The sequence below is a fragment of the Semicossyphus pulcher genome, unplaced genomic scaffold, assembly GCF_022749685.1.
Source record: "Semicossyphus pulcher isolate SPU_LCO1_2020_fin unplaced genomic scaffold, fSemPul1.0.p SCAF_30, whole genome shotgun sequence".
In the NCBI taxonomy this organism is placed as follows: domain Eukaryota; kingdom Metazoa; phylum Chordata; class Actinopteri; order Labriformes; family Labridae; genus Semicossyphus; species Semicossyphus pulcher.
In genome coordinates this window covers 1,901,405-1,929,179 of record NW_027211705.1, presented here as the reverse complement: position 1 = coordinate 1,929,179, position 27,775 = coordinate 1,901,405, and the positions used below count along the sequence as shown (strand labels likewise).

The 27,775-nt window shown below is 47.8% G+C and overlaps 2 protein-coding genes across 2 annotated transcripts; one reads left to right on the top strand and one right to left on the bottom strand.

Annotated features, from left to right (window-relative positions):
- Nucleotides 1-903: 903 nt before the first annotated feature.
- On the bottom strand, nucleotides 904-6,121 carry LOC138606710 (retinol dehydrogenase 12). Its single transcript, XM_069679135.1, has 7 exons — nucleotides 5,965-6,121; nucleotides 4,952-5,086; nucleotides 2,502-2,693; nucleotides 2,192-2,353; nucleotides 1,991-2,110; nucleotides 1,162-1,366; nucleotides 904-1,009 (listed from the first exon to the last, which is right to left on the bottom strand). Exons 1-7 carry the CDS (start codon nucleotides 6,119-6,121, stop codon nucleotides 904-906), a joined length of 1,077 nt encoding a protein of 358 aa, XP_069535236.1.
- Nucleotides 6,122-10,126: 4,005 nt separating this feature from the next.
- Nucleotides 10,127-27,361, top strand: pogzb (pogo transposable element derived with ZNF domain b). The gene is made up of 19 exons (XM_069679149.1): nucleotides 10,127-10,205; nucleotides 11,091-11,209; nucleotides 12,369-12,449; nucleotides 12,559-12,782; nucleotides 13,038-13,122; nucleotides 15,613-15,795; nucleotides 15,879-15,992; nucleotides 16,191-16,398; nucleotides 16,491-16,648; nucleotides 17,027-17,127; nucleotides 17,203-17,349; nucleotides 17,465-17,599; nucleotides 17,722-17,924; nucleotides 18,823-18,969; nucleotides 19,090-19,149; nucleotides 19,883-19,995; nucleotides 21,980-23,629; nucleotides 23,742-23,778; nucleotides 23,893-27,361. The coding sequence occupies exons 2-19, from the start codon at nucleotides 11,095-11,097 to the stop codon at nucleotides 25,889-25,891; spliced, it is 5,760 nt and encodes a 1,919-aa protein (XP_069535250.1). The 5' UTR covers nucleotides 10,127-10,205; nucleotides 11,091-11,094; the 3' UTR covers nucleotides 25,892-27,361.
- The last annotated feature ends 414 nt before the right edge of the window (nucleotides 27,362-27,775 follow it).

Genomic DNA, 27,775 nt, shown 5'->3' with positions numbered 1-27,775 from the left:
ATAGAACTTTTTAAATGCTAAAGTTACGTTATATTGTATAAGTAACATAATAACTTTTCTTATAGTTTTAATAATGTAGGTCACCTTTACACGATACACGTCCAAACTGCAGTGAGCTCTGTCTAAGCTCTATCTTTGAAGTAATAATCTGGAAGATGTTCATGTAAATAAATGTCTGTAAGTCTCTCTCTCTCTCTGAATGAGGTAACACAATGACTGAGCCTATGGCCCACTGATGAAAGCCTTTCATCTGCAGTATATAGTATTATTATGGGCTGGGTGTCTGTGGCGGCGCCCAGTTAGTGACGCGTTTTCCATCAGCCAGCAGTGGTTGGTCTGCCAGAGAGGGTAGGCGGAGCTAAGCGGCTGCTTCTCCGCTCTCTGCAAGTGTTGCGAGTAAACAGTAATCTACTATGGCTGAACAAACAAAGAAAAGATGGATGACTACAGATACAACTTCAACAAGAAGTGAAAATCCAAAGAAGAAGAAACAAACTCGACGCTCAGATGAAGCAAACAGTCTGAAAAGGAAAGCGACCGTCAGCCAGGAAAATCAGGAGTTACAACCGGAGCCGACCGTGGACGTCTGGTTACCTGGGAGGTGTGCTCACACCATTAGGTGTAGTAGTAGGTGCTTCTGAACAAAGCTGAAATCTTTGAGATTGAATCTATAAGTACGTCTCGTCTGAACTAACGGAAAGATGAAAAGAAAGATGAAGGAACATGTCGATGTTTGAAGACTGCTCGAGAAAAACTATGTTCTAACAAAAAACACCTGTGACAAACCTGCAGGTCAGAGGTCAACAGTAAGTCACTGTCCAATCAGGCTCAGTGTTCTCATAAACATAAACCTACCATGAAGGTTTAATTTTTATTAAATAACAATAATCTAAAGGTCAGAGGTCAACATGTGTCCTCTAATCCAACCAAGCGGGCGCTCTCCTCCCACAGCCTCTTCGCCACCTCGTCGTCCCGCCCCTCCGGAGCTGTTTTCTTCTCTGCACAGTCACTGAAACAAACAGATACACTTGTTCATGTGACGACTGAAGACATCACACTGACCTGACATTTACACACCCACTGTCACTAAAACTAAACAACTCAAGTCCAAACTTTAACCTCTGAGTGACATCAGAAAGGGTCGGCACTGTTGGCTCCTACCTGAAGTAGCGTCCAGACAACCCCTCCAGGCCCGGGGTCAGGGCGCAGTGCAGGGTGGTCTGACAGCCCTCCCTGGGAGTCTTCATAAGCACCAGGGAGGGAGGGGTCAGCACCACCCCCAGCAGGGGGAACGAGTCTTGAAGGTGACGACCCAGATCGGTGAAGATCACACCCGGGTGGAGACAGAACGCTGACACACCAAAGCCTGAGCCGGGGTCAGAGAAACACTGAGGTCAGAAACAGGAAGTAGAAACAACATGTGCACCTGTGTGTGTTTATTTTACATGAACAGCCAATCACCTTCCTGCTCTGAGGACACCACAGTTACTGTGGTTTTACTTCAGGTACAGTGATCCTGGGGTTCAGTGTCCCTGCAACCTCCAGGGCTGAAACATGAAGTCTACACTGAAGGTCCAAAGCTGCAGTTCCTCTGGTGTCCACTTGAGGCTGTCTCCAGCAGTGAGTCAGCCCCCATAGAGCCCCATGTTAAACTTTACAGCAGAAGTAAACATGTTTACAGCCTGGTACAAAAAGTGTGTGTGGGATTCAGGATAGTTTTTGGCTTTAGCCTGCAGAGGTTTGTTTCATTCACTCGCCACTCGCTCTCCCTGCAGAGATGTGGGCGAGTGAGTGGCAACTGAGAGGGGAGTCCGCTACACGATGGTAGGTGAGCTCATTAGCAGCTAATGAATTAACCATAGGCACAGACTGTATAACTTCAATAACCTGATGGCTCCCCCCTGCTCGCCTAAACAATGTCATGGTGTGTACATCCACCTCTCATACAGTCTTTGGTGTGAGTGTTTCTGTGTTGAGTGTTTGTTGGGACCTTTGCCTCGTCGAGCTAATTCTCTGGTGAACAGGACGTTGGCCAGCTTGCTCTGTTTGTAACTCTCCATCGGGCTGTACGTCCTGTTGTCGAAGAACAGGTCCTCAAAGTCGATACGACCTGAAGAATCAGAAAACATTACAAACAAGCAAATGTCCGAGACGGCTCAGAGAGACATCAAGGAGAGGTCAGAGTTCATACCCCCTTTGTGCGCAATTGAGGACACGGTGACCACGCGGCTGGGGGCGGAGCTCTTTAGCTTGGGAAGCAGCAGATTGGTCAGCAGGAAGTGACCCAGATGATTGACAGCCAGATGTGTCTCAAAGCCGTCCTCTGTCTTGCCTTGTGGACACATCATCACTCCTGCCAACAGACAGACAGGACGAGAGAGAGAGAGGGGTGAGCAGACAGACAGGTAGAGAAAGAGGGACAAGAAGAGTTATATATAGAGAGGCAGAGAGAGAGAGAGACAGGTGAGCACACAGAAATGAAGAGAGACAGGTGAGCTCACCTGCGTTGTTGATGAGGATGTCCAGTCTGTCTTCAGTGTCGATGAAGTCTTTAGCGAACTGTCTGACAGAGTAAAGCGAGGCGAGGTCCAGGTGTCTGATCACCACGTTACCGTTACCTGTCGTCTGCCGGATCTCCTCCGCTGCCTGCTCTGCCCGGGTCAGATCCCTGCACGCCATCACCACCCGGGCCCCTGCAACCAATCAAACCACCCCATCACCACAAACACACCACATGATGCGTTTGATTCAACACACACACAGAAAGTGTTGATCCCTGTAATCGGCTCAGATGGTTTCAGCCTGTCTGAGATTTCTGAGCAAGACTATGACCTCTGACCTCAGGTGATGTCATCATGGGGACGGAGCATGTGTATTTTTTGTGTTAGATGGCCAAAGAAACTCCGTCCAAGAAGTTCTGTAAAAATGTGCCATGTTATTTAAAATCAGTGCATTTTTGAATGAAGTTTGGTGATGGATACAGATTGTCTGTAGTCATTCAACGTCCCACACCTTGACCCTATAAACACGTCTACGTCCCCACACCGTGACTCTATAAACACGTCTACGTCCCCACACCGTGACTCTATAAACACGTCTACGTCCCCACACCGTGACTCTATAAACACGTCTACGTCCCCACACCGTGACTCTATAAACACGTCTACGTCCCCACACCGTGACTCTATAAACACGTCTACGTCCCCACACCGTGACTCTATAAACACGTCTACGTCCCCACAGCGTGACTCTATAAACACGTCTACGTCCCCACAGTGTGACTCTATAAACACGTCTACGTCCCCACACCGTGACTCTATAAACACGTCTACGTCCCCACACCGTGACTCTATAAACACGTCTACGTCCCCACAGTGTGACCCTATAAACACGTCTACGTCCCCACAGTGTGACTCTATAAACACGTCTACGTCCCCACAGTGTGACCCTATAAACACGTCTACGTCCCCACAGTGTGACTCTATAAACACGTCTACGTCCCCACAGTGTGACCCTATAAACACGTCTACGTCCCCACACCGTGACTCTATAAACACGTCTACGTCCCCACACCGTGACTCTATAAACACCTCTACGTCCCCACAGTGTGACTCTATAAACACGTCTACGTCCCCACACCGTGACTCTATAAACACGTCTACGTCCCCACACCGTGACTCTATAAACACGTCTACGTCCCCACACCGTGACTCTATAAACACGTCTACGTCCCCACAGTGTGACTCTATAAACATGTCTACGTCCCCACAGTGTGACTCTATAAACACGTCTAAGTCCCCACAGTGTGACTCTATAAACACGTCTACGTCCCCACACCGTGACTCTATAAACACGTCTACGTCCCCACAGTGTGACTCTATAAACATGTCTACGTCCCCACAGTGTGACTCTATAAACACGTCTAAGTCCCCACAGTGTGACTCTATAAACATGTCTACGTCCCCACAGTGTGACTCTATAAACATGTCTACGTCCCCACACCGTGACTCTATAAACACGTCTACGTCCCCACACCGTGACTCTATAAACATGTCTACGTCCCCACAGTGTGACTCTATAAACACGTCTAAGTCCCCACAGTGTGACTCTATAAACATGTCTACGTCCCCACAGTGTGACTCTATAAACACGTCTACGTCCCCACAGTGTGACTCTATAAACACGTCTACGTCCCCACAGTGTGACTCTATAAACACGTCTACGTCCCCACACCGTGACTCTATAAACACGTCTACGTCCCCACAGCGTGACTCTATAAACACGTCTACGTCCCCACAGTGTGACTCTATAAACACGTCTACGTCCCCACACCGTGACTCTATAAACACGTCTACGTCCCCACAGCGTGACTCTATAAACACGTCTACGTCCCCACAGCGTGACTCTATAAACACGTCTACGTCCCCACAGCGTGACTCTATAAACACGTCTACGTCCCCACACCGTGACTCTATAAACACGTCTACGTCCCCACACCGTGACTCTATAAACACGTCTACGTCCCCACAGTGTGACTCTATAAACACGTCTACGTCCCCACAGTGTGACTCTATAAACACGTCTACGTCCCCACAGTGTGACTCTATAAACACGTCTACGTCCCCACACCGTGACTCTATAAACACGTCTACGTCCCCACACCGTGACTCTATAAACACGTCTACGTCCCCACAGCGTGACTCTATAAACACGTCTACGTCCCCACAGCGTGACTCTATAAACACGTCTACGTCCCCACACCGTGACTCTATAAACACGTCTACGTCCCCACAGCGTGACTCTATAAACACGTCTACGTCCCCACACCGTGACTCTATAAACACGTCTACGTCCCCACAGTGTGACTCTATAAACACGTCTACGTCCCCACAGTGTGACTCTATAAACACGTCTACGTCCCCACAGTTTGAGTAATGAAACACAGTCTCACCTCTGCGTGCGAAGTCTCTACTGGTCTCCTTGCCGATGCCGGTATTTGCTCCGGTGATGACAGCCGTCTTTCCCTCTAGACGCGTCGAACAGCGACACACACCACCCCTAATCCATCTCCTCAACACAGCCAAACCTGGAAACACACACACATTTAGTTGTTTGCGATACACATGCTTGTTCTGCTCTCTGTTTTAGGGCCTGAAAAACAGTTCAAAAGGGTGACGTGCACTGCAGCGCCCCCTCTGGTCCCTCAGTGGAGCAGGTGGAGGACAAAGTGTGACGGCGTCTCCTGCTGTGTGTTTTTATGACTTTTAATGTAACTGCTTCTATTTTTCTTTTGCACAAAACAAAACGTTATAAATTGAGTAAATCATTAGTTAGAGCTGAAGTTAATGACTGAGAGAATGAAACAGGAAATCAAAGTGAGAGAAAGGAAGTGAAGTCAGCAGAAACAGGAATGTGGAGTGGAGTAAATCCTCTGATAATCAGCTGATCGCACAGTGAGAGCAGCTTGGATCATTTACAGGTTTTATACCTGCAGATTTCCTGTTCGTCAGACCTGTAGATATTCTGTGTCTCATTTGAACTGTATTTACTGTTGTTCTGCACAAAAACTGGAGGTGTTGCTAATAATCTTAGCTCATCTGTAAATGTGTTTAAATATCAGACACTGTGAACAATGTGGTCCTGGAAAACAACCTCAGTAACAGTTACCAAACTGAGGCCTGTGTCTTTGTTCGAGCAGAGCTGATGTGTCGTGTGCCGTTAGCTTACAAGCTTAAGTGGTAGCTAATATAGTGTAGCTGTCAGTGTGCTCACAGACACACAGCGTGTTTTATCTGTCCAGCTCTGTAATCCACTTACTTATTTAACAGTTTAGTCTAAATGTCAAAGACAACAGGGACAAACTTCTTCTAACCAGCAACATGAATAAATAAATGTCTCCTATACGTTTGAATTTCAACAGTAGAAATATAAACATTAAGAGAATGATGATGAATCAGATCTCACAGATCAGAGCGACTCCCAGCACAGCTGCACACTTCAGGATCAGACCCTCCCGGCCCTCCTCCCCCGGCCCAGGGTCCAAGTTGCTGTCGCTGTCGCCGCCGCCCCCTTTGCAGGGCCAAGGCAGCACCAGGAACCCCTTCGGAGCTGGACCTCTCATCCCTGCAGGTCAGAACAGACTGAAGAGGGACTGAGCCGGACGGGGCTGGGCCAGGACGGAGAGCAGGGAGGGGGAGGGGACAGATTAACTCAGATTAGAACAGATTATCCACCACATGGAGCTGCTCTGGGATCAGGTAGAGACTTTTGTCTGAACACCAGAACCCCCTGAGCTCTGACATGTCAGCTATCAGGACACACAGTGAGCTTACTGACGGGGCTCTTTAACAGCGCAATTACATGTTCGCATGTTACTGAGCGGATCTATTGTGTTTTGCTTGAAGTGACCATATTCATGGCGGCCATGTTCCTCTGAGGTCCCGCTCACTGTGGAACCTTAGATGTTGACGTGGTACTGCTGCTGTACGCCATCTAAACTCTGACAAAGAGGTTTGATTGTCCTGCTTCCTGATTGGATCGTGACAAACATCAGATGGACAACATACGTGGTGACTCATTAGTTCCCATCAAACAACAGCTAAAGTTAGCATTGATGGGAAACGTCTGGCATGTTCTTCTCCTGTGATCATGTAACACTTTGAAACAGGGCTGTAAGCTGGGAGGAGGCTGTGATCTCATCGCGTCCTGATGTCATCTCAGGTGCGTGAGTCAGTTACCTGTGGTATTAAAACGTCTTACCAGAAACCTGGAGCACAGCATGAAGACGTGATCACCTGAGCTTCTCTCTCAGCGACATGTCCGAGCAAAGTGTGTCAGCACATGAAGAAAGTGAGCAGAGGATCTGATCCAGACCCGCCTGTTCTTGATTCATGTTCAATAACCTCTGCAGACTGCTGACAGAGTTTGTCATGAAGTAACCTGTGATCACCTGCTGCTGGTTTATCAGATGTTTCCGGAATCCCTCACAAAGTTCTGAATCAATCAATCACATTTTATTTGTATAGCGCCAAATCATAACCACATTATCTCAGACACTTTACAGACAGAGCAGGTCTCGACCGTACTCTTTGTTATTCAGAGAGAGACCGACATGAATCACCACGAGCAGCTCTGAGCAACATTCAGCACAGAGACAGAAACACTTCCTTTAACAGGCAGAAACCTCAAGCAGAACCAGAATCATGCTGGACATCTGAAGAGACTGGACGGGCCAAGAGAGGGAGGGGTGGGGAGGAGCAGGATCGAGACAGGCAGACAGAGCAACAACAACAACAATAACAACAATTACAACAACAGGTAATACATACTTATGGTTACAATGCCAATAATAGTGGTAGACTAGGGTGAAGATTAGCAAAAAATAAATTAGCGAGAGAAGCAGAGTAATGATAAAGGCTGAGGTAATCGTAATTGTAACAGTTGAAGTCAACAGGTCTACTGTTAGCATTAGCAGCAACAGGTGTTCAAAGTGAAGACCAGAAGATACAGAGTTAATGAGCTGCATCAATATAACAGCATTTTGTACCAGCTGCAGAGTTTTTAGTGACTTATTAGGGCAGCCTGATAGTAACGAGTTACAATAATCCAACCTGGAAGTAACGAATGCATGGACGAGTTTTTCTGCATCGTGTTGAGACAGGATGTGTCTGATGTTTGTTGTGAAGGTGAAAGAAGGCTGTCCTTGATATTTGTTTTATGTGGGAGATGAAGGACATATCCTGATCAAACAGAACTCCCAGATTCCTAACAGTAGTGCTGGATGCCAGGCTGATGCCATCTAGGGCAGCTATATCATAAGAGAAAGAGTCTCTGAGGTGTTTTGGGCCGAGCACAATAACTTCAGTTTGTCTGAATTAAGTAGCAGAAAGTTTCTAGTCATCCAGATCTTTATGTCCTTAAGGCATGCTTCTAGTTTAGATAGCTGATTGGTTTCATCTGGCTTCATAGATAAGTATAATTGAGTATCATCTGCATAACAATGAACATTAATGGAGTGTTTCCTCATGATATTACCCAGAGGAAGCATATATAAGGTAAAAAGAATCGGTCCGAGCACAGAACCTTGTGGAACTCCATGACTAACTTTGGTGTGCATAGAGGACACATCATGAACATTAACAAACTGAGATCGATCTGATAGATAAGATTTAAACCAACTTAGTGCAGATCCTGTAATGAACATTAACTGTTCTAGTCTCTGTAACAGGATATGATGGTCTATCGTGTCGAAAGCGGCACTAAGATCTAACAGGACGAGTACAGAGAGAAGTCCTCTGTCTGAAGCAGGAAGTAGATCATTTGAAACTCTCAGTGCTGTCTCAGTGCTGTGGTGGACTCTAAATCCTGACTGAAAGTCCTCAAATAAACTGTTGTTATGAAGAAAGTCACATAATTGATTAGCGACTGCTTTCTCAAGGATCTTTGAGATAAAAGGAAGGTTAGATATAGGTCTATAGTTAGCTAAGGTGCCTGAATCTAGGGTAGGCTTTTTAAGAAGTGGCTTAATTACAGCTAGTTTAAAAGACTGGGGTACATAGCCCGTCGATAAAGACATATTGATCATATCTAGTAAAGAAGTGCTAATTGAGGGAAAGACTTCCTGAAGCAGCTTGGTTGGAATCGGGTGTCTGAACTTTCCTGTTGATGTCGGTTTTAAAAGAAGCTAACAGGCTTTTTAACTTTGTGCTGCACTTCTTCTACAACGTTGCATTTCACTTGATTTTGTACGTTTTGTATTGTTATAATTATTATTACATTTTTCAGCAGGTTGTATTTTTATCTCATGTTAAGATTTCTATCTTTATTATCAGGACGTCATGTCCTTATAGTGAAGCCCTGAGCAGCTGTACAGAGAAAGTGTCTCATCAGTTTAAATTATTTCTGTTAATTAGTTAGTGTGTACAGTCGGACTGTCAGAGATATGTTCTTTCGGTTCATTCAGACAAAGTGATACTGACTGTAATAAGGCGTCTCATATGTTAACCTTCGTGCCAACAACATGTTAACAGGCTGAAGACTGAGGACTACAGATGAAGCAACTGATTACCAATAACGACTCTGACCTGGATACCAGCCGATACAGAGAACACCTCTGAGGTCAGTGCAGAACATGACAGCTGTTGTTGTTGACTCTCTGTTTGTCACAGTCACATGATCATTAACCTGTGACCAGCTGATTTTGGGGCTAATAGTTTCATTATGAGCTTCCTGACTCACACTCAGAGGCCAACCGCTCTGACACCTGAATAATAACATGCTGTGGGAAAGCAGCACGATTAACGTGTGAACTGATTTCTCCTTCAGTTTTGTTTGTCATCCTGACGAAACAATGTCATTATGGAAAATGTACAGATCATTGCTATTTGAAGTAAAATGAGATTATTAAAATACATAGAGTAAATCTGTGAGACTCCTTTAAAATGACGTGTTATAATATAATTGATATAATTATTATTATAATTAATCAATTGAAAAAAGGGCAGTTTTGCTGAAGAAATCAATTATTTACCAGTTCAAGAAAACAGGTACAGGTCATGAGCATCAAACTGATTAAGACATGAAAAACTGGAAGGTGACAGAACTCTTTGGCGGCAGGATCAGAGAACATTTGAGTTCCACGTCCTGCTGGGCGCTCGTTCACTCTTTAGTGTCACAGTGAGCAGCTGAAATAAAAACAGTAACAAAGGTGGAAAGTGACTGAACTCACAGGCAGGTAATCTATTTGTTCTTTTCTGAAGCGCCTTGGCTTCATTCTCTCATGACGTCACCGTCTAGCCCCGCCCTTCTTGAACACAACAAAAACAAAATGGCGTCCTGCCCTGAGTGTGTGCTGTTGTGTTGATGTGTTATTGTGTCTGTTGGGCTGGCCGCGGTTGTTGTCTCCGTCCGTCCGGTAACCGGAGCCTCCCCGCCGCTGCGGACCCGTTTGACCCCCCCAGGCCGAAAACCCGCAGCTCTCTGCGGCTTGACGGACTTCAGTTCTTCCGTACCGGCCAATCAGAGACCGAGCTGTCTGAGAGGGGAAGTGACGTAGGATTGTTGTTGGCCAAACAGCGGCTCAGATACGGAAAACAGGCGGAAGTCCCGCCCCCCGCCTGTCCACCACCTGACGAACTGAAGCGCGCTGTGAGAAGATCCGAGCGAACCCGTCCGTGCCGTGCTGTCCTGCTCCGCAGCTCCAACAGGTAAGAATGATGCTGGTCCGGTCCGGTTCAACGTGCAGACTCGTCCAGCTGGTCCGACAGGGACACGTAGGAAGCGCTTGTTGTGTACCAGCTCGCTGCTGCCGGAGGGGCGGTGCTGAATCCAAACGCGCCGCGTCTGCGGGCTGAACCGGGTCTTCAGCCCGGTCCTGTGCTCGCAGTGACCCGGGTTCTATTTGAACTGGTCTGACGGGACCCTGTAAAGATTCTGAACCCGCGCGGGGTGAAAGTTTCCTCCCTGCGGGACAGGAGCGGTCCTCCTGCGGGGAAACACAGACAAAGCCCGGGGAGGAGCGCCCCGTACGCCCGCGGCGCGACACTACACACACTGATCCCGCGCTGCTGCATAACTTTATTTAAACCATCAACACCAACAGAGCTGACAATAACAATGATTATAATGTTAGAGGAATAACATGTCAGAGTGTTTGATGTGTGCGCTCTCAGCAGCTGGATGACACTATACACACGAACACACGCACGCACGCACGCACACACACACACAGACTAAGAGTGTCGATGTGATGAGGGAGCAGCAGAGGTCCTGTCAGACCGCGCTGATCACCAACATTAGAAAAGCATCATTATGTCGTCACCACCTGCTGTTCAGTAAACTCTGCAGGTGCTCAGAAAATGCAAGTTTGAAGTGTACACAGCAGACTCACCTGCAGACTCACCTGCAGACTCACCTGTTCATGATGAAGGCCACGTGATGTGATGAGAGCTGCAGGTCAGACACTAAAGGGACCTCCTGCTGAAGCTCCCGTCCGCGTTTAGTTTTCCTCGTTAGAGCGAACCTCTGGTAAAAATGATAATGATGATAGGTGGAGGTCAGAGGTCACCAACAGTTTGTCATGGTTTCCATAGCAACATGGATACCGAGTTGTTCATGGAGTGTGAGGAGGAGGAGCTGGAGCCATGGCAACAGGTGGATGACAGCGTGGAGGAAGACGACATGGACTTCATGGACAACTACTGCGAGCCAGGTGAGAACCACACACACACACACACACACACACACACACACACACACTGTAAGCAACACCGGCGTACCTCAGGGAACTGTTCTGGCACCATTCCTCTTCACTCTCTACACCTCAGACTTCCGGTTCCACTCTGGTTCCTGCCACCAGTTTTCCGACGACTCCTCCATTGTTGGATGCATCACCGATGATGAGGAGGAGGAGGAGTACAGAGGACTGATAGAGAGCTTCATCGCATGGTGCAACAGCAACCACCTGAAGCTCAACATCAGCAAGACCAAGGAGCTGGTGGCGGACTACCAGAGGAACAGGAGGTCCCCTGCCCCATCATCATCCAGGGAGAGAGTGGAGAGGGTGGACTCATACAAGCAGCTTGGGGTCCAAATCAACACCAGACTGTTCTGGTCTCACAACACTGACGCCCTCTTCAGGAGGGGACAGAGCAGGCTGCTCTTCCTGAGGAGACTCAGGTCCTTCAGTGTTTGCAGCAGGCTCCTGAAGGCCTTCACCAGTCTGTCGTGGCCAGCACACTGTTCTTTGCTGTGGTGTGCTGGTGGGGTGGCATCAAGGCTGGGGAGGCTAACAGACTCTACAAGCTGGTGAGGAAGGCCCGCTCTGTGATCGGGCTTGAACTGGACACTGTGGGGTCAGTGGCTGAGAGGAGGATGAAGGACAAACTTAAAGCCATCTTGGACAGCCCCTCTCACCCTCTCCATGATGAGCTGGGGCAGATGGGCAGCTCATTCAGCCAGCGCCTCATCCCACCCAGGTGCAGAACCTTTGTGCCCACGGCCATCAGACTGTACACCAGCAGTGGAAGCTACGGACTGTCATCATAGTAAAATGTTGCTGCTATCACTCACACCATGTCACTTTAACTTGTCTCTTACTCCCACTTGTATAACAGCTGTATATACCTCTTCTTATTTACCTGTTCTTATTTTACTTCTGTATTTACTGACTTGCTATTTTGTCTTTGTGCTGCTTCAACACCTGAATTTCCCCCCTGGAGATCAATCGAGTGTTATCTTATCCTAACACACACTGATGCAGACGTAGTTTATGTCCGACAGGAAACAAACTAACAACATTCAGAGCTGTCACTGTATCACAGTTAAACATCGGACACACCTGTGCTCTAATCACACCTGTCTGTCTGTAGTGGAGGACTCGCTGTCTCCTCTGCCTGCCTCTGAGACGCCGCCTGTCAGCACCCCCCCATCCAGCACACCTATTCCAACAGGTATCTGTTTGTGTGTGCGTTTGTGCGTGTGCGTGTGTGTGTGTGCGTGTGCGTGTGCGTGTGCGCGTGTGCGTGTGCACGTCATTAATCTTTGTGTTCGTGTCCTCAGCTCGTCCTCTTGCACAGATTTTCTCCCCCTCCACGATGCCTCCTCCTCCATCCTCTTCCTCCTTGGTCTCCTGCCTCCCCTCTCCCACCACTCCGGCTGTTTCAGCTCCGCCCCTGATGGCTCAGGCCCCGCCCCTCTTCCTGACACAAACAGCGGGGGGAACCTTCCTCCTCCCAGCAGCCCCCGGGTCAGGCAACGCCCCGCCCTTCCTGCTCACCACACAGGTACGTAAACAAACACACCTGTGCTGCTCTGATGAGCGTCTACACTTCCTGTTTGTGTGTTTCTGTGGTGACATCATTGGTAGCAGCTGCCTCTTATTGGTTCGTTGTTAAACTGACACACATCATATACCTTCATGACAACAGGTGAGTTAAACATCAATAATAAAAGAAAAGAACATGGCGCAGTCAGCGGCAGACACCTCCTGCTCCCTACACGGCTGTGATGTCACTGTGATGTCATGTGTTTCCGTACAGGGTTTCCCGGTGATGAACCACGGCACTCCTCTACTGCTGAACCTGCAGCCGGGTCAGACGGTGCAGCCGCTCACGCTGATCCAGTGTACGACTCATTAATCCTTAATGATTCTTTATATGTTCTTCATATGTTCTACATATGTTCTTCATATGTTCTTCATATGTTCTACATATGTTCTACATATGTTCTACATATGTTCTTCAAATGTTCTTCATATGTTCTTCAAATGCTCTTCATATGTTCTTCATATGTTCTACATATGTTCTACATATGTTCTTTATATGTTCTACATATGTTCTACATATGTTCTTCATATGTTCTACATATGTTCTTTATATGTTCTACATATGTTCTTCATATGTTCTTCATATGTTCTACATATGTTCTACATATGTTCTTCAAATGTTCTACATATGTTCTACATATGTTCTTTATATGTTCTTCATATGTTCTACATATGTTCTTCATATGTTCTTCTACTGCAAAAAAATGTTTTGTTATTGTTCTGCTGCGTTTCTCCGCCCACATTTTCCAACCGATTCCAACCATACAAACGTCAAAACGCTCCGCTCATTCAGGACATTATTGCTATCATTTAAATATTTTATATCAGTCATTGTTCCTGAGATATTCCCATTTTTCCCCCCGAAAAATTCCCATTTGAATGAATGGGGAAAAAATCTAAATCTCAAAATTTCACACTAAATTTAACCCTTCACAACTCATTCATACGTTCATAAGTCCATTTAAAATATTCACGTCTTTCAGCTTTCTTCAGGTCATTTCAGATTTCTCATCATTCAGACTTTGTTCACCTGTTCATCTTCACCTGTTCATCTTCACCTGTTCATCTTCACCTGTTCAGCGTCACCTGTTCATCTTCACCTGTTCATCTTCACCTGTTCATCTTCACCTGTTCATCTTCACCTGTTCAGCGTCACCTGTTCAGCGTCACCTGTTCACCTTCACCTGTTCAGCGTCACCTGTTCAGCGTCACCTGTTCAGCGTCACCTGTTCATCTTCACCTGTTCAGCGTCACCTGTTCAGCGTCACCTGTTCAGCTTCACCTGTTCAGCGTCACCTGTTCAGCGTCACCTGTTCAGCTTCACCTGTTCAGCGTCACCTGTTCAGCGTCACCTGTTCAGCGTCACCTGTTCATCTTCACCTGTTCAGCGTCACCTGTTCAGCGTCACCTGTTCATCTTCACCTGTTCATCTTCACCTGTTCAGCGTCACCTGTTCAGCGTCACCTGTTCAGCGTCACCTGTTCAGCGTCACCTGTTCATCTTCACCTGTTCATCTTCACCTGTTCATCTTCACCTGTTCAGCGTCACCTGTTCATCTTCACCTGTTCAGCGTCACCTGTTCATCTTCACCTGTTCATCTTCACCTGTTCAGCGTCACCTGTTCAGCATCACCTGTTCATCTTCACCTGTTCAGCGTCACCTTTCAAAGCTCCCACAGTTTGAGGAAAACGACTGAAACATGCTCAGAGTGGGTGATGTGAAAAAACACCTGAATCCTCCCAAACAAACTGCAACAGCGCACAGAATGTTCGCTCCACGTACATAAATAAGACATCAAATCGTAGGTAATCTCGTGCTGATCGTGGTTAATGGTGGCCCAAAGCCAAAATAATTACGCTTTTGCCACTAGATGCCTCAATGTCACAGAAAGTTGCCCAACTGCCCCATCTGCTCTCATGTTAAACATTTCTGGAGAACTCCAAATGGAAGCTCTTTTGTATTTCGCCGCCCTGACCACATGTTTGGCCGTAGAGACGTAACATTTACCTGACTGCTTCCTCAGACCCTCGTCATGCTCAGATTAAATTCTTTATCAATCATTTACGCTCTGGCACAATGACAGAAGTTTGAGACGCTGTCTTCACCTGAAATCTCAGTAAAATCAACTTCCCAGCCGAGGAGTCACGCAGCTGCTACTAATTGACCCACAGCCTCTACTCATGAGCCATCACCACGGCAACTGCTGAGTTCAGCTGGGGGTCACTTGAGTTCAGTTGACACACACACACACACACACACACAGGACAGACATTTGAACACTCTCTCAAGCATCTTTCAAGGCTGCTCTTCCATTTTAAACTCCTACATCGTCCTCATCACCTCCTCAGTCACCTTCCTCACCTCCAGACTCACTCCCATCACCTCTAACCTGACCTTTATCACCTTTAGTCACCTTCATCATGTCATCCTTCTACTCCCTCCTAAGACATGAAACATGTATACTCAGTGTAGCCTCAGCTGTTCAACATACAAAGAATTATTGAACATCTGTCGTTCAACACACAACAATTCAGTCAGCTTCAGCGTCTGTTAACCTCTTTCATACATCAGTTATATTCACTCAACATTCAAGCGCAGCATTAGCGGTTCAGCATTAGCGGTTCAGCATTAGCGGTTTAGCATTAGCAGTTCAGCATTAGTAGTTTAGCGTCATCTATTCAGCAGTCAACATTCACACTGTACTTTCTTCTAGTTAATATTATTGTTGTTATTATTGTTATTGACCCCAGCTGATCCCATCTCATCTCTGCTGCTTCCTGTCCCCACAGCCCCCTCCCTGGGTCACTTGGTACGACCCAGTGTGGGCTTGTCCCCGGTTCTCCCTCAGGGCCAAGCGGTCCAGTCCAGAACAGGCCCCGCCTCCTCAAGAGGCCCCGCCCAGCCTGGCTCCGCCTTCACCGCCATGCAGCTGCCAACGACGCTGACCATCCGCACCAGCACACCCGGATCCGGTCAGTCACAGCGGACATGTAGAAATATCGGATGGATGGATGGATGGATGGATGGATGGATTGATTGATCTGTTTAATTCCAGTTAACCTTCAGATGACTCAGGTGGGAGGGGTCAGCTCCCTGAAGCTGGCAGGTTCCCCCGCCCTTCCCTCGGGCTCGGCTAACGGCGTCTCCAGAGTGTCAGCGTTCAGCAGCGGTACGAGTCAGACCGTCGCAGGTCCTGGTGACACGACCACGACCTCCTGAACACCTTTAAGAACGCTTTCACTTTTTAACGTATTTTCATTAAAAAAAACAGAAGAGAGTCATGCATTCATGCTAACTTCAAAGTTTCACTACATCCCGTCACCACGGTTACAACTCTCTATGACAGTTTGTGTGTGTCACCTGGCAGCTCCTGGTCCCGCCCCTTCTCTCGTCACTGCGTCCAGAGTGACCTCCACACCGACCTCTGACCCCCCCAGGGTGGTGATGAGTGTTGAGGAGTTCTACTACGGAAGGTTTGAAGGTGACCTGAGTCTGAGGAAGCCACACCCCCTGGGGATCAAAACCTCCACCTTTACCTGTCAGATCTGCAGCCACCTGGCCCAGAACAACCTGAGGTGTGCTCAGCAAGCACCTGAACACACCTGCACTATGTAGATTATCGTGCAATCAGTGTTTCACCTGTGCGTGCGTGCATGTGTCTGTGCAGGTTGATGCAGCACATGATGCAGCACTCGGAGCTGATTGGAGGAGGAGGAGGAAGTGATGATGACAGGAAGTGCTGCAAGTTCTGTTACCGACAGTTCTCATCTCCTGCTCAGCTGAAGAGCCACCAGGACCAGGTGCACGGCCCTGCCTTCTCCTCCTGTAAGAAACACACCTGGACACACACACCTGAAAAATATACCTGTCTTTATGAGGGCTTCACCTCTCTCTCTCTCTCTCGCTCTCTCTCTCAATCACTCGCTCTCTCTCTCGCTCTCTCTCTCTATCACTCGCTCTCTCTCTCGCTCTCTCTCGCTCTCTCTCTCTCTCTCGCTCTCTCTCACTCACTCTCTCTCTATATCACTCGCTCTCTCCCGCTCTCGCTCCCTCTCCCTCTCTCTCTCTCTCACTTCCTCTCTCCCTCTCTCTCTCTCTATCACTCGCTCTCTCTCGCTCCCTCTCTCTCTCTCTCTCTCCCGCTCTCTCTCTCTCTCTCTCTCTCCCGCTCTCTCTCTCTCGCTCTCTCTCTCTCTCTCTCAGGTATGTGTCGTATTTGTGAGTGGGCGTTTGAGAACGAGCCGGCCTTCCTGAACCACATGAAGTCCAACCACAAACCAGGAGAGATGCCCTACATCTGCCAGGTGAGTCTGACCTCTGACCTCTAACCCTCCTCAGTGTTTGTGTTCAGGCCTCGTTAACTCAGGTGTGACTTGCAGGTGTGTTCGTACCGCTCGTCCTTCTACTCGGACATCCTGCAGCACTTCACCAGCTTCCACAGAGACTCTCGCTTCCTGCTGTGTGTGTTCTGTCTGAAGGTGACCAGGAACCCTGCCAGCTACCAGCAGCACCTGCTGCGACACCAGGTAACTATCACACCTGTCTGATGGATCCTTTAGCTAACAGGTAAGTTCAGTGTGTAAAAAGTGTAGCATGAAGCGATCAGTCTTTGAAGCTGTGCCGTCTCCTCCGGTGTCTCAGGTAAACCAGGCCTTCCACTGTAACAGGTGTCGTCTGCAGTTTGTCTTCCTTAAAGATAAGATGCAGCACAAACTGGAAAACCATCGCAGCTTCCGTCGTCCGGCTAAACTGGAAGGACTACCGCCAGGGTCAAAGGTCAGCTCATCCTGCCCCCCTGCTCTCATTGTCCTCTGAGCACGTGCAGCTTGTGTCTTCTGTAACAGTGTTGACCAACGACGGACCTCCTCAGCTCCTATTATTGGTCCATGTGTCTCCAGGTGACCATCAGGACTTATGGGAAGATCCGGCCACTGATGACATCAGCAGGAAGCTGGCTGCTCCAGAGCTCCTCCCCCCTCGTTCAGCCCATCAACATCAAGACTGAACATCAGAAGTCTCTGATCCAGAGGAGTTCAGCCATCTCCAAATCCCCTCGATCTCCAACGAAGAGGCCGGTCAGCCGCAGAGCCCACGTCAGCAGGTCAGACTGAGTTACAGTGAGGTTTCTCCGGAGGGGGGCGCCACACGAGAGGTCAAGGTGTTTTTTTAAAGGTTAAAACCCTTTCCTGCTTTCAATGATGTCAGAACAGGAAAGGAAAGTTTAACCTCCTCAGTCCATCAATGCTTTCTTTGTGAATGTGCCACAAATACTCTTTTGCCTTCAAACAACCAAAACACCAAAGTCACAATATCACAAAGAAACACCACAGATCGAGGCAGCAGCACAGCAGCGTTCCTCCAGGTACAAGCCCTGTTTTTATTCATGGAGTCTGGTGTCTTTGAAGAGAGCGATGTAACAGCTGTTTCTGGTTAAAAAGAACAAGGTGGTTTAAAAGTGCTGGAAGCCCCTTTAACAGTCTAGTTAATAAAAGACACTGTGAACACCTGTTGCTGCTAATGCTAATAGTAGACCTGTTGACTTCAACTGTTACAATTACGATTACCTCAGCCTTTATCATTACTCTGCTTCTCTCGCTAATTTATTTATTTATTTATTTTGCTAATCTTCACCCTAGTCTACCACTATTATTGGCATTGTAACCATCAGTATGTGTCTGTTGTTGTTGTAACAAGAACATATGTTGTTGTTGCTCTCTCTGCCTGTCTCTATCCTGCATCTCCTTCTGTCCCATGTTCGGCCCATCCAGTCTCTTCAGATGAGAAGTGCTACTCATGGTGATTCGTGTTGGGCCTCTCTTTAAATAACAGAACAAAGAGTCGGTCTAGACCTGCTCTGTCTGTAAAGTGTCTCGAGATAACTCTGGTTATGATTTGGAGCTATACAAAGAAAATGTGATTGATTGATTAAATAAGAGTATCTCTCACATTAAACATGAAGACCTCCTCCCTCTGGCCGCCTCTCTGTTTGTCTGTTGAAGTTCTTCCTGTGAGGACGAGCGGCTGCTGTGTTTGGAGTGTGGAACGGACGCCTCCGACTTCTCCGCTCACTACCCGACACACGTCCACTGTCTGCTTTGTCCCTACAGCAGCTGCTGCTCCAGAGCCTACGCTGCCCACATGATACAGTAAGAGCAGTATAAACACTCACTGTACTGCAGTAACACAGAGTCTGGGGGCTGTGATCCTCACATCAGCTCAGCAGGTAGATTAATTGATCGATGTGTTTGTGACTCTTGTCGTTTCAGTCATCACGTGCCGAGATCCAAAAACAAGATTGTTCCTCTGCACAGACTCCCTCCTCCGTGGTGAGACTCCTCTGATCAATCACCTGTCATCAATGATTAGTGCTAGAACCATAGAACCTTGATGCTCAGTTAGCCACAGCGCTAAACATTGCACCACCAGCACTCAAACTTGTGTTTTGTAGGGGACGTCCTGCCTACAGAGTGTGAATACTGCAACAGGAGCAGATTAAATTAAAGTAACCGTGTTCACACATCAACAGACTCTTTGATGCAAATAAAAGTCAAACTTTATTCTTTAATCTGTCACACAGAAGCTGAACTTCTCCGTTATTAATACATAATGAATTTTTAATTTAAGAAACAGCAGAAATCAAACTCTAAAATGTCATTAGCCTCTCTCACACTTTCTTGTCCCTGTCAGGAGACGTCTTTTCAAACAGAACTTTATTGACCATCACACGGTGACAGTCTGTGTATCTGTCTCTCTCTATAAGAGCTGAACAGAAATCTTTTACTGTCATTGTACAAAAACAACATGATGATCTGCAGCAGAAACATGAGTTCTGCTGTGAGCTGCAGTGACCCTGTGTGGCCTGCAGGGGTCGCTCTGCATCACTGAAACACATACAAGCTCCCTATGACTGTTGCCATGTGACTGGTTTGACCCTCTTCATGGTGTTATGGTCGTATATTTAATACTCAGTGTGATGTTTAAACAACAGAGATGTTTGAGATCATTTCTTTACATTGAAAAAACAGCCCTCCTGTAATCATGTGACCTGTGTGTCCTCAGTGTGTTCGTGCTGCGGTGCTCTCACTGCCACTTCATGCCTCGCTCTGCTGATCAGATGGCCGAACACCTGCTGGTCAACCCAGAGCACTTCAGCGCCACCTGTCGGCCTCACAGTAAGACTACATACACACACTCTTCTTTTCTCCTGCAACAACAGTCCAATAATTAAAACAAAACAGGCATTTTAAATGTTTGCATGTGTCCATCACATAACACCTGTTCTACCTGTAATCTGTCTGTCTGGTTGCAAAGAGACCTCAGCAGCAGTGACGGTTCAGCACCGACAGAGAGGAGACATCTCTGCTGGCAGACGCTGCTGATCTGTCTGAAAAATGTCCCGTCAGTCAAAATGTGTAGAAGATATGTGACTTGTGAAGCTACAATAATTGCTGTGGTGACTATAGAGCAGAGATGTGGACTTGAGACTTGGTGACTTGGACTCGAGTCGACTCGAGTCACTCATGACTTGAGACTTGACTTGAGGCCTGATGACTCGGATGACCTGTGTGTGTTCATGAGTTTGAATGTTAGCTGTTCAATATAAAATGATCAAATTCAATGTTGTTGAGTTTCTGTCTAACTGTCAGGTCTGTACGCAGCACAAACCGGGAGTCATGATTGGACGACTCAAAAAGCTCCCCGTATGTGATTGTCATGATTGGATGACTGGCTGTCAGTCAAGCTCCTCGCTATGGCAACAGGCAACATCAAAGCCCCCAAAGAGAGGCCTCATCAGTCGTGCTGGTTACTAATACGCTCTCAGAGCAGACCATCATCATGGCTGCGTCTGTGCCGAGATAACACCGATACAATTCACTGTCAGACTCTTTGAACAGGTTATAAACTGGCCAATAATATCATTATCAGACGGGCTGCTAACACCTGGTGTTTTCTCTTTATAAAGACCGGATACTGCAGGTCAGAGGGCTGGGTCTGGGGTGGAAAAAAATGACTTGACTTGGGACTTGACTTGTCTTAACTAAGGACTCTACTTGGACCAAATGACTTGCGACTTACTTGTGACTTGAGCAAAGAAGACTTGGTCACAACACTGCTATAGGCAGGGTAAATCTGTGCCCAGGCTCACTTCTGTTGTTGAGTGATAGACTTGAAGGGGCGGGGCTCAGGAGAATCCCCTGACAGTGACACTGACACAGGAAATGACTCTCAGCCTTCTTTTCTCTGTTTGAATCATGTGGAAACATCTCAGAGGCATGTGAACAGAAAACATGTTAGCAACAACTACACCTCCAACCCAATCTGTTAGCACTCAGCTTAACCTCTGTGTGTCCTGACATCAACAAACGACACAGTCATGAGACGGATCACTTTAACTTCCTGTAGGAGCTCCGAAAGTTTCCACAGATCTGTTGCTCCACAGCTGGGACAGCATCCAGCTCGTCAGCCTAGCCAAAGTAAATAAAACTGACCCAGCTGGAGGTTCAGTCTCACTCCTCCCGACGCCATGCAGCCGAGAAATACAGGAAGTGTAACCAGCAGAGGGAGAAAGCCTCTCTGAAACAATGTGTGTATCTGACCCACTTAGAGAAGAATGATCTTATCTAGAAGAATCATTGAACAGGAGAACTCGCCCGAACAATAGACACGTCTCTGCTTTACAACAGATTCACACGGTGAGGCAGAGTCAGAGGCTGAGTAAGAAAACATCCAGAGAACCTCCTTAAACTTTCTTCCAGCCAGAACCTTTCCCCACAGTTAACTCTCATACCTCACTGACCCTTGCTCACATGTAGGGCTTATGTAATACCTGAGTGAGATCAGCTGTGTGACGAGGGAAACACATGAGTAACCATTAGTTCTCCATGTGTAACGTGTGATGATCAGACTGATTGAGGATCAGCAGAGTAAAAACAATGAGCAGCTCAGAGTCAAAGCGGAATGGAGGAAAGATGGAGTCCATCCTCACTGTTCAGTGTTGTTACATGTGTCACAACGCTGCAGCTCACTACATCAAAAAAACTGAATAAAATGTAATAAAAACATCTGAAAAAAAGATTAACATAAACAGTGAGAGTGGTCAGAAAAGTTAAATATCTTTAAATTAAAAAAAAAAGTTGACCTCTCCCTTTTTTTTAGGCTACATCGAACCGGACATCCAGTTCATCCAAGAGCAGCACCCTTCAGAAGAGAAGGAACCAGGCCAGAACCAGGACTTGCCTGATCCGTCGTGGAGGTCAGCAGATTGTTGGAAACATCCAACGGAAAGTGAAAGTGCCAAGTCTCCTATCGTTCCGTTCATGCAAAACTGTGGACCTCGACACCACCTGCCCAGGAACAGCGACGCCATTGACTTCTTCAACCTGCTCTTCCCTACTGCGCTCGTAGAGCTGATCACCAATGAGACCAATGCTCACGCCAAGACCTGCCAGTACATGGGCTCCTGCTGCCAAGACTGGGCCCCCGTCACCACACACGAGATCAAAGGTTTCATCGGCCTGGTCGTTCTGATGGGGATCCAGAACCTTCCAGACCCCACACACTACTGGTCCTGGAGTCACTATGACAACAGCTACACCTTTTACCGTGCCATGAGCTTCAAGCGCTTCAAACAGATCGCTGCCAACATCCGCATGGGAAGCTTCACCACAGATGAGTTTCGGGGAACCGGCAAGCCCAGTGACTCTCTGCACATCTTCAGGCCGATGCTGGACATCCTGGGTGGAGCTATGTGGAACACCTACCAGGCCAACAGCTGCCTGACCATTGACAGGGCACTGCTGCCCAGCCTGGAGGAGGAGAGCTGCCACACCAAGGGGAACCCAAAGACACAGCCACAGGTGTGGCTGCTCTGTGACTCCAAGTCCGGCTACTGCCACCGCTTCTTCATCCAGGTTGGGGAGAAGGCGGGCCAGGAGCCCGGCTTCACCGTGGTGCCAGAGCTGGTGAAAGGTTTGGAGGACAAAAACCACCAACTCTACCTGGCTAATTCACTTACGTCTGTCCCCCTAATGCAAAAGCTTCTAGACCAGGGCATCTATGCCTCCAGTTCCTTCCCTCCACCCAACCCTATCCTGCCCAGAGAGCTGTGGGAGGAAGGCCAGCTGGAGAAACCTGGAGACTTCCTGCAGAGGCAGTTTGGTCCCTTGCTGGCCACGCGCTGGAAAGACACCAAGGAGATGGGCTGTTTGTCAACTAATGCAGCTCCAGGTGAACCGGACACTGTTTGGAGAAGGTCTCAGACCAAAGTGGGCAGCCTGGACCCCATCGACCGGCCCATGGCCTTCCGCCTCCTACAAGAAAACATGCGAGGGGTCGACATTTGCAAGCAGCTGCTGGCCTGCAACCCTCTTGGAGGAATCCCCCAGGACCGACACTGGCGTGGCCTCTTCTGGTTTCTGGTCAACCTGAGCATCGTAAACGCCTTTATCGTGTTGCGGGAGAGCCGCAAGGAGAACCCACCTCCCTGGGTTCAGGACGGCCTTTTTACTCAGGTCAACTTCCGCAGGCGTTTGGGCAATCAACTCGCTAAGTGTGCTCAGAAGTACTTTGAGACCATGGAGATGGCCAGCTCCCGCGGAGTGAAGACAGAGGTGGCAGAGGAACCAGTCAAACTAAAACAAAGACACAGGATGGCAAAGATCAGCAGCATCTCCAAGAGATGCAAGAACTGCAACTTGAAGAACGTCCGCCATGAGAGCGTGTACGGCTGCATCATCTGTAAAGCCAACCTGTGCAATCAACCAAGCTGCTTCTGGGAGTTTCATGGCCTGTCGCCTCTAAACAAAGGTCAGCATTTTATACTCTTAATTTCAAAAGGCTGTGGTTAGTTCTAATTTGGTTCATTACTATTAAATGTTGCACATAGTACGATGTTTTATGATGTTTGGTTTCTTTACAGGATCAACAAAAGTCGGATTTGTCAAGGACAGAATCAGGTACGTTTTTTCAGCAAAGTTAAGATCACCTCCCTCGTTTTGTTACAAGTTGTTGCTGTATTCAGATCTTTGCAATAATACTGACAAATGTACATTTAATTCTCTGTGCTGCAGTGGAGCCATTGAGGTGGTCGAGGTTAAGCACAGTGTGGATGATGCAATGGCCCCTGTGGAGGACTTTGACTTTTCTGACAATGAGAGACTGGATGATCTATACGATCAAGAAACTGAAGACATTAATGAAGAATTTATCAAAGATGAAAAACATCTGATGTCTCATCTGCCATCAACCACTAACAGTCAGACCCAACCAGAAACAATCCTGTCTGCTTTAAAAGAGCGAGATGACTTACTCACTGCCCGTCAGCTGAGGATCACCTTATCCGCTCTGTGTGACGGACTCTGCCAGGCCTCCAGGGTCTTTTCAACGGAGAGTCAGCTCATCTGGTCCTGGCTGAAGGAGGCCAAGAAGCGTTTGAAGCAAACTGAACTGGAACAGAAGGTCCATGCAGATGGGGGGGACCGCATGGTGTCCTGGGTGCTGTCCATGCGTGAGCAGCAACTTCCAATTACAGAGAGCAACCTCTTCCACAAAGCCTCCACCCTGAAGAAGAAGGGAGGGTTCAGTGACTCCTTCCGAATCTCCTATGACTGGGCAGTGACCTTCATGCTGCAGCATCGGCTTGGGATACAGGCCATCGGCAGGGCAGCCACGTTGGCTCGCACTGTGCCACTCTCACTGGAGGCCAAGATCAAGTCCTTCAGGGATTTTACCCAGAAGGTCTTCCAGGACAAGAAGCTCTCAGAAAGGACTGTAGCTGTGATGGACGAGCTCTGTCTCTTTGTGGATTTGAGGTTAGTTCAGGACAAGTCGCGCCGCTCAGATGCCCTGGAACTCACTGGGTCTTTCCCTCTGGTCACTGTGTACCTGACAGTGCTGGCCAATGGGACCATGCTGCCGTCCCTAGTGCTGGCAAACAGGCAGCTGGCTGGGAAGGTCCTGCCAGAGTTTGTCCTGCTGGAGGCCGGCTCAGAGAGCCTGTTAGCAGAGGAAGCCTTGGATCTCTGGACTAACAAGGTTTGGCTACAGCATTTGTCGGGTGTAACTGAGCCCCGTAAGTCAATGCTGGTCCTGGACCGACACCGGGAACACATGGGAGACTCGTTCCTTACCTCCATTAGTGGTTCTGGGACCCTCCCAGCTGTGATTCCTGTAGGTTGCTCCTTCCGTCTTCAGCCTCTGGAGGTTTGCATGAAGCCAATTCTGCAGCGGTTCCTGCTGTCACGCTGGGCAAAGTTCATTGCTGGAAACCCAAAGGAGTTAGAGGAAACGTCACCCAACCAACTCCAAGCAAACGTTGCCCAGCTGCTGGTTGACTGGCTGGTTGAGGGCCTGACACACCTGAACCAACTCCCTCACATTTGGAAGAGGTCGTTCGACCTGACTGGTCTTCTGCCAGAGAAGGAGGAGAAAGAGGAGGTGAAGGAGGAGGATAAGACAAGTCAGAAACCAGAAGAGATCCAGTTGGACCTCCTCAAGACCCTGGCAGAGACCCTGCTAGGGACTGAAGCTTTGGAAGCCGATTCACCTAAAGTGCTTGAGCTGGAGGACATGGAGATGGAGGAGGAGGAGGAGGAGGAGGAGGAGGATCAAGAGGATCAAGATCAAGAGGGAGGAGACAGACAGGAGATATTGGAGGAGAATCAGGAGAACAAGGAAGGAGAGGGGAAGGAGATAAAAGAGGACACGAAAGAGTCAGGGGAAGAGACGAGGGCAGACAGGAAGGAGAAGGAAGCGGAGGGGAAGGAAACAAAGGAGGAAGGTTGCAAGGAGGCCACGGAAAAGAAAGGAAAAGAGACAAACAAAGATGTAGGAAGGGAAAACAAGGAGACAGAGGAGGACAGGAAAGAAGAATTTAAGAAGCTAGAGGAGGACAGTGAGGAGGAAGGAAAGGAGATTGAGGAGGACAAAAAGGAGGTAAGCAAGGAGAGACGAGAGACCAGGATAGTGATCGGAGAGGAAGTCGGGGATGAGTGGAAGCTAACGGTAAAGAGCAGGACTGAGGGCGTGGAGGCTGACAGAGAGGACGACAACAGGATGGACGAAAGCTGAACAGACGATGAAGACGTGAATAAACGTCCTGACCGAGCTGTCCCTGAGAGGAGACGGAGGGGACGTAGAGCACTGTGGGGATGTTATTCAAGCTAAGACGAGTAGGAACCCGTCCAGCTGAGTGTGAAACGCAGTGCAACTGGTTCACCTGTGAACGGAACAAAACAATCTTTAAATCCAACAGACATTAAAGTAACTGCAGCAGCTGCTCGTCTGGGAGGTTAATCATGTGTGTCAGAAACCAGACGGGCGGCTCCTGGTTCTCCTCGTGAACACACAACTCCTCAGAAGGAGACAGTCATTCGGTGTTTGGATTGGTTTGAACTTGTTGGTATGAATACTCTGCAGACTTCACGACGTGTTTAAAACAGAAGCACTTTTTGATATTAAAGGGGCGTGGTTTGTTTCTCCTTCAAATGACCTTCATGACCTTTGTTTTTAAGATCATGTTTTCAGCCTGTGACGGTCGGTGTGTTCAGGACTTTTCCTCTGTCCATGAGAAGCCTGCTCTACTGACTAAGCTAAACCAGCGTTGACCTTCATACCTTATGTTTAGAGGAAGGTCCACGTGCATCTTTGTGTTCAGACCAGCCAATCAGCTCATACTCACCTCCAGGAGCTGTGAACGACTGCTGATAAGAGATGCAGGTCCAAAAACATCTGACAGTTGTGTTAATAAAGATGTGTTCAGAGCCAAAGCAAAGAGAAGCTTTAGTGTGATCACAAAGTGAATGCAGACGTGTGAATCTGTGTCCTGAAATCCTGTGTTGAGACTCTTCTGACGTCCGGCCGGAGCATCAGAAGTGTTTTAACCAAACTGCGAACAGATTTCACCCATGCAGTGTGAAATTCACTTTATCACCACACGATCCTGAATTCTGGGCTGCACACGGATCTCAGCTGTCATCACTGACATGAGCCGTTAAAGGATTCCTTGCATTGAAAGCTGAGTGGTTCCATGAAGCAGCCTTGCAGGGGTACATTATTAGGAAAGCTGATGCGGGACTTGAAAACGATGTAAAAGTAACTTTAAAACTGCCACTAGAGTTACCTGCACACACCTGAGACGTCTCATGTGTCGTCTTCAGAAACAGGGTCTGTCTGTTGGAGCTTCGCATGAACTTCAGCAGTCGCACATAAATTATCTGTTGATCAAATAATCAGTTTGTTGATTCTGTTGCTCACAGTCGCAGCAGGTCGTTCAGGTTACTGCAGCTGCTTCCTGTTTGTATGACCATGAGAGGAGTTCTGCAAGCTGATTGGCTGGTCTGGACCCAGAGGGGTTAGACATGAGGAACATGTGACCTGAGGATGAAGGTGATGGAGATGACTTCCTGTGATCATGTGACCCGCTCAGATCAGATTAAAGCTGTTTTTTATTCATGTCTGAACGGGACGACGACCTGCAGACGTTTCCTCGGTGCTGATGTACAGACGACTTTAACGCTGTTCATGAATAAATACTCAACATCGACATCCTGGGCTCTTTTTCTTCACAGAGCAGGTCGACACTGACTCACTGCTGGTGCCAAAAGTACGTAGACTCAAATAGTATCCACCATCAGGTCAGTTTAACTTAAACTGAAGCTGTATGAACATCTGTGTGATGCATACTATGTTAGTGTGTTAATAACAGAATTATGATGATATGACTATATACAATAATATATTATATAACACTAACAATAGCAGTGAGGCTTTAATGATGTAACAGTAGCATAGCGATACAGTCTGATGTCCCTGCAGTACGTTCAGGTCTCGTGTGCTCCGCACTGCTTTCTTCTGAAGACACGTCTGGGTTGAAGAATCTGTTTAAGTTCACTTTCACTAATTACACAACAATAATTCATATTGAGCAGTATTACAGTAAAATTCAATCAGCTG